The sequence below is a fragment of the Xyrauchen texanus genome, chromosome 6, assembly GCF_025860055.1.
Source record: "Xyrauchen texanus isolate HMW12.3.18 chromosome 6, RBS_HiC_50CHRs, whole genome shotgun sequence".
Taxonomy (NCBI): domain Eukaryota; kingdom Metazoa; phylum Chordata; class Actinopteri; order Cypriniformes; family Catostomidae; genus Xyrauchen; species Xyrauchen texanus.
The window spans coordinates 46,173,114-46,187,300 of record NC_068281.1 but is presented as its reverse complement, the minus strand read 5'-3'; the positions used below and the strand labels follow the sequence as shown (position 1 = coordinate 46,187,300).

The 14,187-nt window shown below is 39.1% G+C and overlaps 1 protein-coding gene and 1 non-coding gene across 2 annotated transcripts; both read left to right on the top strand.

The window, feature by feature from the left end:
- The first annotated feature begins 9,481 nt into the window (after positions 1-9,481).
- LOC127644571 (uncharacterized) lies at positions 9,482-11,733 on the top strand. The gene is made up of 2 exons (XM_052127803.1): positions 9,482-10,659; positions 11,005-11,733. Exons 1-2 carry the CDS (start codon positions 10,508-10,510, stop codon positions 11,624-11,626), a joined length of 774 nt encoding a protein of 257 aa, XP_051983763.1. The 5' UTR covers positions 9,482-10,507; the 3' UTR covers positions 11,627-11,733.
- Positions 11,734-13,765: 2,032 nt separating this feature from the next.
- LOC127645898 (small nucleolar RNA U3) lies at positions 13,766-13,979 on the top strand. The gene has a single exon (XR_007970865.1). It is a non-coding gene; the product is annotated as a small nucleolar RNA U3 (small nucleolar RNA).
- Positions 13,980-14,187: the final 208 nt, after the last annotated feature.

The window sequence follows — 14,187 nt, the reverse complement described above, 5'->3', positions numbered from 1 at the left end:
AATGATGAGTCTATAATTTTAATGGTAGGTTAATTTGAACAGTGAGAGACAGAATAACAACAAAAAAAATCCAGAAAAACACATGTCAAAAATTTTATAAATTGAATTGCATTTTAATGAGGGAAATAAGTATTCGACCCCCTCTCAATCAGAGATTTCTGGCTCCCGGGTGTCTTTTATACAGGTAAAAAGACCATCGCCAAGCAGCTTGGTGAGAAGGTGACAACAGTTAGTCCGATAATGATCATGAGAACGGTGAGGAGTCAGCCCAGAGCTACACGGGAGGATCTCATGGCAGCTGGGACCATAGTCACCAAGAAAACAATTGGTAACACTCTACGCCGTGAAGGACTGAAATCCTGCAGCTCCCGCAAGGTCCCCCTGCTCAAGAAAGCACATGTGCAGGCCCGTCTGAAGTTTGCCAATGTACATCGGAATGATTCAGAGGAGAACTAGGTGAAAGTGTTGTGGTCAGAGGAGACCAAAATCGAGCTCTTTGGCATCAACTCAACTCTACGTGTTTGGAGGAGGAGGAATGCTGCCTATGACCTCAAGAACACCATCTCCACCGTCAAACATGGAGGTGGAAACATTATCCTTTGGGGGTGTTTTTCTGCTAAGGGTACAGGACAACTTCACCGCATCAAAGGGACGATGGACGGGGCCATGTACCGTCAAATCTTGGGTGAGAACCTCCTTCCCTCAGACAGGGCATTGAAAATGAGTCGTGGATGGGTATTCCAGCATGGCAATGACCCAAAACACATGGCCAAGGCAACAAAGGAGTGGCTCAAGAAGAAGCACATTAAGGTCCTGGAGTGGGCTAGCCAGTCTCCAGACCTTAATCCCATAGAAAATCTGTGGAGGGAGCTGAAGGTTCGAGTTGCCAAACGTCAGCCTCGAAACCTTAATGACTTGGAGAAGATCTGCAAAGAGTAGTGGGACAAAATCCCTCCTGAGATGTGTGCAAACCTGGTGGCCAACTACAAGAATCGTCTAACCTCTGTGATTGCCAACAAGGGTTTTGCCACCAAGTACTAAGTCATGTTTTGCAGAGGGGTCGAATACTTATTTCCCTCATTAAAATGCAATTCAATTTATAAAATTTTTGACATGTGTTTTTCTGGATTTTTTTGTTGTTATTCTGTCTCTCACTGTTCAGATTAACCTACCATTAAAATTATAGACTGATCATTTCTTTGTCAGTGGGCATTTCTTTGTTTCAAAGAGTCCTTTGAAATACTCTTAAGGCTGTTTTTTCACAAGTAAATAATTGTGACTGTACTTTTATCTGCCTGTTACATCTTTTATATTTTTGAAAGGTCATAAGTTTTAGTTTTAGCGGTGAATTTAGGTGCTCAAAAATATCTAGGGGCTCCAGGAACAGGGTTGGAAGCCACTGGATTAGAGGATCTAAAATATCTATGATCATGTAATGAATGTATAATAACACATATTGCGGTTAAACACAAATGAAAATATCTGAAGATTGCCAAGCATATGACATCGTCCACCGAAACTCTCTGTAAGCTCTATGGTTTGATTATTTGTTTCAATTAAGTCCTAAACGTAAATTCGGGAGGAGCTAGGTCATCTAATCCTGTCAAGCATCATTTCATAGAGTACATAATCTGCTGCCTACCTTGCTCCTGCGACAATCCTTCCAGCATTTTGTCCCACCTAGGTGTGGGCAATATGACTGATAATGATATCTATCATGATATAGTTACATTTAAAAAATAAAAAAAAGGTTTATATATTAAATAATCATATTGTAAAGCCTATTTTTGAAAAAATCCAGTCATTCCGTTAAATACTTTATAAATGAAAATGACTTCCTCTCATATAATATTCTCTTTATTTGGAACTTGACATAGTCAGAGGGAGAAAAAAATATGGTGGTATTCAAAAAGTGGTAATCAACCTTACCACAATGCTGTTGTCTGCCCTGTGTTTCTCCCCTGTCATCTGTTCCCGGACTACACTTCCCATAATTCTCTGCTCTCATCACTGCCAGCTGTCCCTCATTGTTCCTCACCTGTGTTTAATGTTCTCATTAGTCTTTGTGTATTTAATGCCTTGATTTCTGTTCAAATTTCAAATTTGTGAATAGGTTTGAGAGATAAGTCTTCAAGATACAAACTATGAGGGAAACAATCTTTGTGGAGAGCCCTTGTACAGAACAGAATGCTATGAATTCAACAGTGTAATAATAGCAGCATGTGGTACACCAAAAACCTTCTGAACAACTTAAACAACCACTTCTGAGGAGGAGGAGCAGCTCATCAGCAAGCATTTCCTCAGTCAGAGGCACATCAACATCACTCACTCCTTCAGAAGGAGTGAGTGATGTTGAGGTACTTTCCGTATTTAGTACTGCTGACGAATGTCTTGTTTTAGGACCTATCCTTGGGGACCAGTAGTAACCAAGTAACTTGGTTAAATGGTAAAGTGGTTTTCTTTGCCATCTTAAGAATACAAAAAAACACGAGGAGCCTGGGTTGCTCAGTGAGTAAATATGCTGACGATTACCCCCTTGAGTTAGCGAGTTTGAATCCCAGGGCATGTTGAGTGACTCCAGCCAAGTCTCCAAAGCAACCAAATTTGCCCAGTTGCTAGGGAGGGTAGAGTCACTTGGGGTAACCTCCTCGTGATCGCTATGTGGTTCGCTCTCAGTGTGGTGAGTTGTGCATGCATGAAGCATCCACGGTAATGCGCTCAACAAGCCATGTGATAAGATGCACAGGTTGAGAGTCTCAGACGCAGGGGCAACTGAGATTCATCCTCCACCACCCTGATTGAGGCGAGTCACTAAACCACCATGAGGACAATTCCAAATTGGGAGAAAAGGGGGGTGTAATACAAAAACATAGCCATTTAACTCAACACTAAAATATAACATTTAAGACAGAAATTTGTATTAAACTTTGTAAAAACCTCTGCTTATCATGTCCATCGACACTTCATCCCACAATTTCTCTATGTCGACATGATGATCATAAGACTCCAGGTGGAGACTGGATTTCACTCACTGTTGATATAAAGTAACTAACTTCAAAGTAATAAACTCTGTAAATTATTACATCATTAAAGAATTATAAAATTAACTTCAACTATACTTACCTGGGATGCTGAATACCCCCTTTTCATGAAGATCATGGTGCTTGGATTGTATCCACAGGACACACAGGAGTAAATGTAATCCAAATCACACAAAGCCTCAAAATGCATGAACGATCAGATCACTTTTGTGCAAGGACACTCCCGCAGTTACTGCAATTATCTGCAAAACCCTACTTACTGATGTTTCATTCTAGAAGCACAACACAAAAGCAAAAATTATAAATAAAAAAAAAGAAATTGACTTAAAATTATACTACTAATAATAATACAAATGAGATCTCTCCAACAAAATCAGTTTCTAGTCATTTGAAGACCAACCCAAGCTCATATTATCTAATAGTCTCAGTCAAAAAATTGAGATCAATTGAATTAAATTAAACTGTCTAGTTGCAAATAAAACAGAAGAGGTCCCTCCCTTTGATATTGTACCTGTAAAGAATTTCGCAAAACCATACACAAATGTGGATTATGTTTTAGTCATAAATACAAAATATACCTATCAAAGCAATTGCATTATGAGATAAACATTGTCCTACCCTGAATCACTCCCCTAATGTAACTATCATGGGCTCACTCAAAATTGAATTGCAGTTTCTGCATTCAACCTCATCTGGCACAAGTTGCCTCGGTAAAGCATTGCATGCCTTTCCATTTTTAACTTCTGTAGGGCTGGCTGTGAAAAGTCCACAGGAATTTTTATGTTCCAGGATATATTTAATCATCCTTCAAACAGTATGAAAACTTGGGGGATATGAATGGTCTTGGCTGTTGGCATTAACATCACATGCTCGACTAGTGTTGAAAACCTCCTCTAAACTCTTCACCTGGTATCTTTTGGAAAAGATGCCATTTTGCTGTGGCTTTGTGAATGCAAGGTTGGCGAGGTCTGGAGCAATGTCATCAATGACAATGCCATCAATAGGTCACCATGACCCTTCCCATCCTGCTGTAATAGCACATAACTGGTTCCAAAACTGAAATGTATTTTGATGATGGGCCATCAACAGTCACTTGAAAAGACAAATATAGTTCAGCATTATTTTCTTGTTGCTGTAGCTGTAATAGCTGGGCTTTTCTTGCCTCACCAAACCACTTCTGCTGTACCAGGGATTGTCAACTCGAAGACAAAAAGAATGCGATTTGACATGGCTACACTAAAAAGGCTGTATCCCACTGCGATGGGCAAATTCTTTCAAATCACACTGGTCAAGCTCAAATGCTGAGCGATAGCTTGGACCTCAAGTGTTTTTAATTACATGAATAGGTGTTGCTTGACCATGAAAAGCCTTCTGAACTACAAAAATACCTATTTTATCATCAATGCACTGATGATGAAGGTGTTTTGCTGGAGTAATTGCTTCATCTTTGTTAGTGTGGCGCTTTCTAATGTGATTTCTTACATTTTTGGCCAGCAAAGTCACATTGAATTAGCTGCAAGTTGCAGTCTTTTTAACAGATTGTTTTGGCAGTGTCTTAGGCTGCTGGGCAGCGGTCGTGGTGGCAACAGCTGGCAACTCAGGCTGCAGTAGTAGTGACTTTGAAGTATGGCTGCCAGTAACACACAACAATAGCAGCAGTGAAAGTGTGACTTTGCCCGACACTTTAGTTGGCATTTTACAATGGTGAAATCTGAAAGCAAACAAGAATTTGATTAGTTGGTCATTATTTTACATGGTAATTAAATGCAAACGCAAAACACTCATATATACCATCAAAGTGAATGTCAATGTCTATTGTTAATGGTGTGCTGGTCACATGGAACATTTTGCTTTGTTTTTATTTTAATAAATTGACTGATGTGACAACACTAAAGACTGTATAAAACTCACCACTGTGTATCACTGCCAACTTAGGTGATTTTTTATGCGGTAGTTCACAAGCTGTGGCATGCTGAAGTACGGGCAGGATAGGCATTCACATGTGCATTCTTTTAAATGCTGCTCACACTAACTCCCATATATTTTGTGCACTTTTGTAGATAAGAAAGGGAACACAGTATTAGTAAAAAATATTTAATTACTCTAGTATATGAACTCACATGAGCAAGCTTATTTTTAAACTACTCCTTGACGGATTACCGACCGGGCCAATGGGGCCAGTTCCCAGGGGCCCTTGACTGCCCAGGGGTGCCCTGAGCTTTAAGACTGTGTGATCTAGTTTGGTGACCCCCCCCCGCTTGAAAACCTTTTTGGGCATGAACAACGAACCCTCCTGGATACTGGTGCAGCCATCCTGTGCAGATTTTGCAGTAATTTACATTTGGGTCCTGTCGGGTTCGAAATATAATCGTCGTCGGGTCTGGTTGGACTCAGGTAGAATTTTACCAGATCTGTCTCGGCTGGTTTTTTTTATTTTTATTAATTTATGCACGTCGGGTTCGGGTAAGAAGTGATTCGGATCAATCTGGGTCACAGATCTTAGGACCCGAGAATACCTTGAGTTTGAAGAAAGGTGCTATATAAAATAAACGTATTATTATTATTAGAGTATATAGTATCAGTTTGTGATCATTTAATGTTCCTGAGATTGCAAAAGTTGTGTATCAGATCAGATGTCTAGCAAATAATCTTTTGAGATATTTGTTTCATTTTTTACCTTATTAAATTAATAGAGAAACAGCTATTTATCTTTCATAAGATAATATACTTTGCCATTGCTACATCCAATTCCACCACCTGCATCTCTCCATCCTATACACTTTTATTTACATTATTCTTTAACATCTTAGTTCCATTTTGTAGTTTTTGTTAGTAATTCTTGTTTATCTTTTTGTAACTAAAATTACAACTGTGTGTTCCTTGTGTTGATGATACAGAAGTGCTCTAAAGAAGCTGTGTTATTGTAGCAGATGGTCTTTTCTGCGTCCTAGTGGTTGGTTTAGGGCATTAGTCCCAAAAGAGCTTGAGCCCACGGTGACTTGAAATGAATGAAAGCGTTTATGAAAAAAAATTCGTTAATTTAGTGTTTTCATATATTTGAGGTGTCAGAGACTTTCAGTATTTATCTTCCTCCACCATTATACAGACTCTTTTTATCTGCCTCATTGGTCATATTTAAAGAAAATCTTAAGCAACTAAATACCTTAGAATTCAACGAAGTTGCTTTTTAATACTATATAACAGAGGCGATTCTAGGGTCAGAGCTTTAGGGGTGCTGAGCACCCAATGAGCCCCACTGCCACCACCCACCCTCTTTTCACACAAAAATAAAAAATATGTCTATTGAAAAATAACTTTATCATTTGGACAACTCCAAAATCCAGATTTTTTTTTTCGAGACCTTTTCAGAGCACCAGCTTAATTGTGAGAGTTCACACAGACAGCCCCCTGTAACAAACACAAAACCTTCTTCACTCAGCTGGTTTTCCTGACCGTTAACACAATGTGCCTCCTTTTGTATCAACAGTCATCAGATTGGTTAGATTAGATTAAACTTTATTGTCATTGAACAAAGTAACAGGTACTTGGACAACAAAATGTAATTCATCTTCTGTAAATTATTTACAAAAAATGGTTCTTGAAAGGCTCTTTTTTGTGTGCCAAACTGAGTATGAGGGTATTGAGACAGCTTTAACTGTTAAGTCTGAACAGCTCTCTTCTGTCTCTGCTGCTTTGGCTTGGTGGTCTCTATGTTGCACTCCCTCTGTCTCTTCATTTCTTTCACTAGTCAATTCCCTCTCATCCATTATGGGCTCTCCCTGTTGTTTTCATCCTCCTTTATTATGAAAAAATGTGGTGTAAAATAATGTTACAAAAAGTAAATGTAATATAGGCTACTTAATGCCAATAAGTTAGTATAGGAGTATGAGTAGTTACTGTTTTGCTTGCCACTATTCACTATATGTCAATTTATTGTTGTCGTTTCCTCACCTGGTTCTTCCTGCATGCTCTCCCTTTCCCTTTCCCCTTCTCCATCTCCCTCTCTTTCCCTTGGCACTGACAATCATACACAAATATATTGTAGTCAGGAGAGTTGAGGTCAGTTTGTCATGACACAAAAATGTTATGGAGACCATTTACAGATTCTAAGGATATGATCAAAAGGCACACAGAGGCATGTCATTTTAAATGTCTTTATTATTATTATTATTGGGCTTAGAAACTTTTTTAAATCACAAATTCCTTTCACAAGAGAAGCTGTATTCTCCATTGTGGGTTTGAAATAAATAAAATAAATAAGAGCAGGGGACCATTGCCTAGATAAGTAATTTGATACAACAACAGATAGCTGGTTTGCATTATCTGTTACTTTAGCTTAACACTTTTCAGAAGAACAAAAAAAACAAAAACAAGACAGAGGTCATTATGGACTGTCCCTAGTCTCTCACCTGAATCTGTCTTTTTTCTTTTAAAGAACTGTCGTATGTCCATTGCTCACTGGCAGGCCACACACACACACACACACACACACACACACACGAGAGAGAGAGAGAGAGAGAGAGAGAGAGAGAGAGAGAGAGAGAGAGAGAGAGAGAGAGAGAGAGAGAGAGAGAGAGAGAGAGAGAGTAATGCTAGGAGTTCAGGAGTTAAGCCTGGTTCAGGTTAAATCCTCTGTGTGTGAGGAATGAATAAATACAGCAAAAGAAAAACATTAAACTTGCTTTTATTGTCTAGTTTGATAGTCAGCCACAACTGAAAAATAACAGATATAAATCTAGGAATGAATAACAATTCATTTAAAAAGCCACAGTGAGTGTTTTCACACATACTGGTGGTATACAGTGATATGTTTGTTTTACTCTGGTCCAAACGCCAGGGCTTCATGTTTCCATGACGACTGACCAGAAAAGACGCACGTGATGTCATGTTTACATGACTCCTGATTGTTAAAATTAGTATCAAATTAACGATAAACTTTACCAACAGAGACACACGTACGCACTACACAGGTACGCAGTTTATTTGTCACGCTGCTGTTTTTGTTTCACGCTCTAGCAGTTAATAAACAGAACTGCATGCGTCTTGCGGAAGAACATTGTAACCGGCGCTACGTCTCTCCGTTTATGACTATGGACGAGTCACCCAGGTCCTGTGCTACTCCACAGCGGCGGCGACCCGCTGGACTAAAATAGTCCGGAAATAAACACTTATTATAGGTGTACCATGGTGATTCAAGATACTGACTCCAGTACTCACCGATATGGTTTCGGAATCGGAACAACTCTAGGTAAAAGGAAAGAAGTGTGAGACACAGCTTTGGAGCAACTTAGTTGATTCACAACACTACATAACGGGTTCTCCCTCTGCGTGTGTTTCGAGCTGGATGACGGTTGTGCTGAGCGGTGCAGGTACAGAGGAGAAGTAGAAGAAGAGAAGAGGATGATACCATTTGCTAAGCGGGGTGTTTTCATTTTCATCCTTAACACATACATTTTAAACCACAAACTACGGAGTATGTTTTGGACATTATTTAACCTTGTCAAAGACGAACAAAAATATTAGAATAACAACATTTCTTACTCCAAGTTTTAGGGGTGCTGAGCTCCTTTTTAGGGGTGCTGAAGCACCCCTAAAATGGGGCTAGACTCGCCCTTGCTATATAAAAAAAAAATTGTTTTCAAATAAATTGCTCGGGTGAATTAAAATATTTAGCTTTAACTCTTGATGGAACCGTGATCTAGAGTACCGAATTCTCTCCGGACCAGGGGCGGTGTGTTAATTAGGGCGATATGGGCGACGCACTGCCAAACGTGAAAAGGAGGGATTTTTTTTCTAACCAATTCTATCACTATCGTTATCAGTGTTCTAATCTAGATGTCTGATCTGCCAATCAGGCTAAAGTCGTGCTTAAAATGACCCCGCCCCTTTTTGGGCTATTTCAGTCAGGTTGAAAATCGCCCCAGAAGTCTCCCATAGACTCTCATGTAAAAAATTTTTTTTTCAAATATCACAGCTTTCAATACAATCTCTATGGGTTCCGGGAGGGCTTGCACTTACGCGCTTTTGTCATACGTAACATAACCATGAACAAGAAAAGAGCGGGTAGCAGCGTCAATCAATTCACATACTACTGTCAAGATGGATAGTGTTCAGTGCAACTCGATTGTCTCTTTGAACGAAGTTCCTTTTAGTCTGCGAACGAATCAAGATAAATTGTCAACGAAACAATTAGGACCTCCCAGACCAAATTTAATCATTCAACAGGTTTCTACTAAAGGGGGAAAGTGCTACACTCGAGGATTTTCCATGAATTGGTACGAACGAAAAACCTGGCTAGCATTCTGCGACGTAGCTAATGCAGTCTTCTGCTACCCCTGCCTCTTTCACCCTGAAGGCGGCATGGCAGACAGCACCGCTTTGACAGCTACAGGTGTAACAGACATGCACCATCTTTCAGAAAAGATAAAGAAACATGAGCTGTCAAAGACCCACATGGAAAGCTGTTTGAGATTGTCTGCTTTGGGGAGAGTGAACATTGCCACTCAACTGGATGAGGGATGCAGGCTAGCTGTCCGTCGCCACAACCACGAGGTTAGCAAGAACCGCCACATTCTCAACCGACTAATCCAGTGTGTGAAGTTTTGCGGAGTGTTTGAGTTAGCTTTGCAAGGCAAAGATGAAACCGAGGGCTCCACCAACCCAGGTATTTTTCTTGGACTGGTCAACTTTGTGACACAGTTAGATGAGGTGTTTGATGAGCATCTTAAAAATGTAAATGTTTTAAAGGGCACATCGAAGACAATTCAAAATGAGCTACTGGAGTGTATGCTAGCGGTCGTGAGGGAACATATTGTTGAGGAGGTGAAGTCGGCGAACTTCGTAGCCATCCAAGCTGATGAGACCATGGACGTTTCCACACAGACACAGCTGGTGCTTGTGCTGAGGTACATCGATCCCAACAATAAAGTGCAGGAATGCTTTTTTGAGTTTCTTCCCATCTCGGAATCAACCTCAATCTCAATTGCCAGTGTGCTTTTGGAGAGACTGAACGGTCCTTTTGCCGACGACGAGAAAGTCAAACTTATTGCGCAAGCTTACGATGGAGCCAGTGTGATGAGGGGAGAGAAGGCTGGTGTGCAGCAAAAGGTGCGTGAGCATTTCAAGAATGCCCATTATGTGCATTGCTATGCGCATCAGCTGAATTTGATCATGCAGCAAGCTACTTCTTGCATCAAAAAAGTTAATATTTTCTTTACCGATCTGAGCGGGATTGCAACTTTTTTTTCCCGGTCACCCAAACGGGACCAGCATTCTTGACCAGACTGTTGCACGAAGATTGCCCAGAACTTCATCCACACGGTGGAACTTCAACAGCAGAGTCGTGAACACTGTCTACGAGAATCGAGACGACCTCATACAATGTTTTGAAGCCATCAGGACGGCTTCATTGGGTTCATTTGACCAGCCCACCGTGAGAGAGGCATCTGGCTACGTGAGGATGCTACATGATGAAGATTTCATTTTTTTTCCTGTGGCTTTTTCACAAAATCATGCCCCACATCGATACTCTGTATCAGAAGCTCCAGAAGAAGGACATCGATGCTGTCTTCATCAAACGTGCCCTCGACAGCTTCACAAACAGTGTGCAGGCCATAAGGTAAGATTAAACAATATCATTCGATCGTTGTCACAGCAGAGATTTGTCATTTGAAAATGTATGCATGAAAGGAGACTGCATTTGTGTTTGAAATTACATTATTCTCATTATATATGGCCAGTGGTTTAATCTAGCTCACTTTATATACTGTATACTGTGCTGAACATCCAGTCTAGGTGAGACACAAAGGCTAACTTAAACACTAAAGACTTCATGCATCCCTGCCCATTTTAAGTGGAACTGAAATCTTTGTACTATACGTAGATAAATTGCATATACCTGTGCATCACATAGACTACAGTACTGTACATAGCCTAACAAACACATTGGTCTGTATGCCTTCAGGGACTCCTCTCAACAGCAGCTGCAAGTAGCAACAGGAGCCAAAAGACCCATAACGGCTTTGAGAGAAGAGGAGAAGCAGAGGCTGTCTGAAGAGGTCTGCAACACCATCCTTGAACACACCAAAGCAAGGTTCTCTTTCACTGGCCACCTTGTGAGTGCTACCTTACTGCAAGCAGATATGTTTGAAAGGTACTGCCATTCATTTCCTGATGAGGCTCTGAATGCCACTGTTAACGCATACCCCATGCTGAACAAGGCAAAGCTCAAGACAGAACTCTCTCTGATCTATGAGAATCCTGAATTCAAGGGCTGCTGTGGTGCACTGGCACTGTACCAGGTTCTCATGAGCTACAACCTCCAGGAGAAATTCTCTGAGACTGTGACTCTGTTGAACATCCTCATAACTACTCCCATGACAACAGCTGAAGCTGAGAGATGTTTCTCAACTTTGACACGAGTTAAGAAATTCCTGCGAAATTCAATGGGCCAGGAACGTCTGAATGCACTGGCTATGCTTTCCATGGAGAGAGAACTAGTCCTCAACATGCCTAATTTCAATGAGAAAGTCACTGACCGCTTTACTGCATTGAAAGAGAGAAGAGCACAGTTTCAGTACAAATAATGTAGCCTCTCTCTCTGTCTGTCTCTTTAACACACACACACACACACACACACACACACACATGTTGTGTTTCCATGTTTTATGGGGACTTTCCATAGACATAATGGTTTTTATACTGTACAAACTTTATATTCTATCCCCTAAACCTAACCCTACCCCTAAACCTAACCCTCACAGAAAACTTTCTGCATTGTTACATTTTCAAAAAACATAATTTAGTATGATTTATAAGCTGTTTTCCTCATGGGGACCGACAAAATGTCCCCACAAGGTCAAAAATTTCGGGTTTTACTATCCTTATGGGGACATTTGGTCCCCACAAAGTGATAAATACACGCTCACACATACACACACACACACCAAATCAGTTTACAGTTGATGTTGTTTTAAATAGTTATTTTTCATTCATTCAAAAAAAGTGAAAAAAAATCTGTTCATGTTCATTTTTACAAATCTATACAATTAGCCAGAATATGGTTGTTCATATTTACAAAGCCAAATAGCTGTTTAACTTTCTAGAAATTATTTTCAAATGCTGTTTTCAGGCAAAATGTCTATCACTGTTAATATTCATTTTCACAAATCTATACAAGAGGGCAGAATATGGAAGTCTATACAAATTGCTTAATACCAATAACTTGCATCAATGTTTTCAGTAGCCTCTATCAAAAGCTCCTGCTCGCTTGTTGTGAACTATGCTCTGGTGCACATATTTCCAATTCAACCATGAGGCATTTTTGAAATAAGTAATTAATGTGTATATCAGAATTCTTTAGTTAAACTTGGCAGCACCTCATCATTCTGGTTTGGTCTTCAATGTGTAAAGCCAAGATGCACAGACCACACCAGGTCAAGCCTCACTTGTTCATTCACTTATTTTGGACAACGTTACTTTTCATTTTTTAAGTAGCACTTTGGTGATGTCCTACATTCCAGAAAATGTAGTTCTAAAGATCCACTTCTCTCAAAACATTTTCTACTTGTATTTTCAGCTGATATTTCATTTATGGACATGCAGATTGTTTATGCAGTGTTGAGGAATGTGAAAGAACACCCTTGATTATTTGTACTGTGATAACTTGCATTGCTTTTGTAAGCCAATACTATTGAGATCAGTCAATAAATGCTTCTGGTATTGACTTATATGCTGCCCCCGTCTTTATGTTGTTGCTGGACATATCTTTTTTTAAAAATGTGTCCTGTTTAGCTATTTTACATCACACAACATTGGATTAATGTAAGTAATGAATAAGTGGAATAATTAATTGTGGAGCCATGTCATTTTTGCTTATGAAGGCTCCTAGATGCTAATTTCTTATATCGCTTTCCACCTGTAACTTATGTAGCTAGAGGGGAAATCTGTAACCATTGAATGGGTCACCAAAATTGCCCCCCCTGAGAATTTTTTCAGGAGCCGCCACTGCTCCGGACCCTTTTTACTGGTGCGCTGATGCGCAGAAAATAATAATAATAATAATACAAAAAAAAACAATAATAATTTTGTAATAAAATTAATGTATGCAGTTAGATGGTAAATCACAATAATTCTGATTTAAATTCAGAAGTCTACATTTGTTTTTTCCAATGGTCTTTTCTTTTGTGTAGCTTGTAAGCTATCTCTTATCTGGTTGGTTGCTTGTTCACCAAACTGATCGTGGATTTGGAATTTGCATTGTGGATAAATATAAATGCTTAAAATAACATGAATTAATAGTGCTTTTACAATTAAAATAAAGTCTCTGCTGTGGTATAAGTAATATATGTAACCCAACCAATAAGCACAAGCGTTAAACGTTTACTGTTGGTTTATTGTGATGTGTTGTTTTTCTCATCGGTGAATAAGGGCACGCACATTTTCGGTACTTTTAATGTTTTATTTCAAATTGAAATTTGTGTTTCGCAATTAACATATATATATATATATATATATATATATATATATATATATATATATATATATATATATATATATATATATATTTGTCATAGGTCTTTAGAGTTTAAGAAATTATACCGTTTTCTGGTGTTTGTTTTCCTCGTCGCTGCTTTAGTGTGTATCAAGAGAAAGCAACAACCGATCACCGTCTGTGAGACTGAGAGTGTCAGAATAGACTCGCACTGGATTTGTGTTTAGAAGTTAAGACTATACTTTCAGGGATCATTTCTATAGTATTTAACTTGGTAATGTGTTTCGAAAGTGTTTCGTCTTCCAAACCACGATGAAGACTTGTGATACTTCTTCCTGAGCGTGAATCGGATGTAGAGCAATGATTTGATCATATACTCTGCGTTATTGATGAACGTTTATCATCGCTTATAGTGATGTTAAGGGAAGAAGTATGAACAGAGTGGTTGAAAATGTCAATGTTAATTTATTCATGATATGATTAAATATTTTTGAAAACGACGACATTATGCATAGTTCAAAGTTATTATGATATTGTTTCATAATAATCAATTATATAAATCATTCCTTTATCATTGGTAACTAGTTTCTGAATGTAGATAATATATTACATAATGAGCCTTTAACTGAACTAATCTTAAGTGCTAATTGCGCT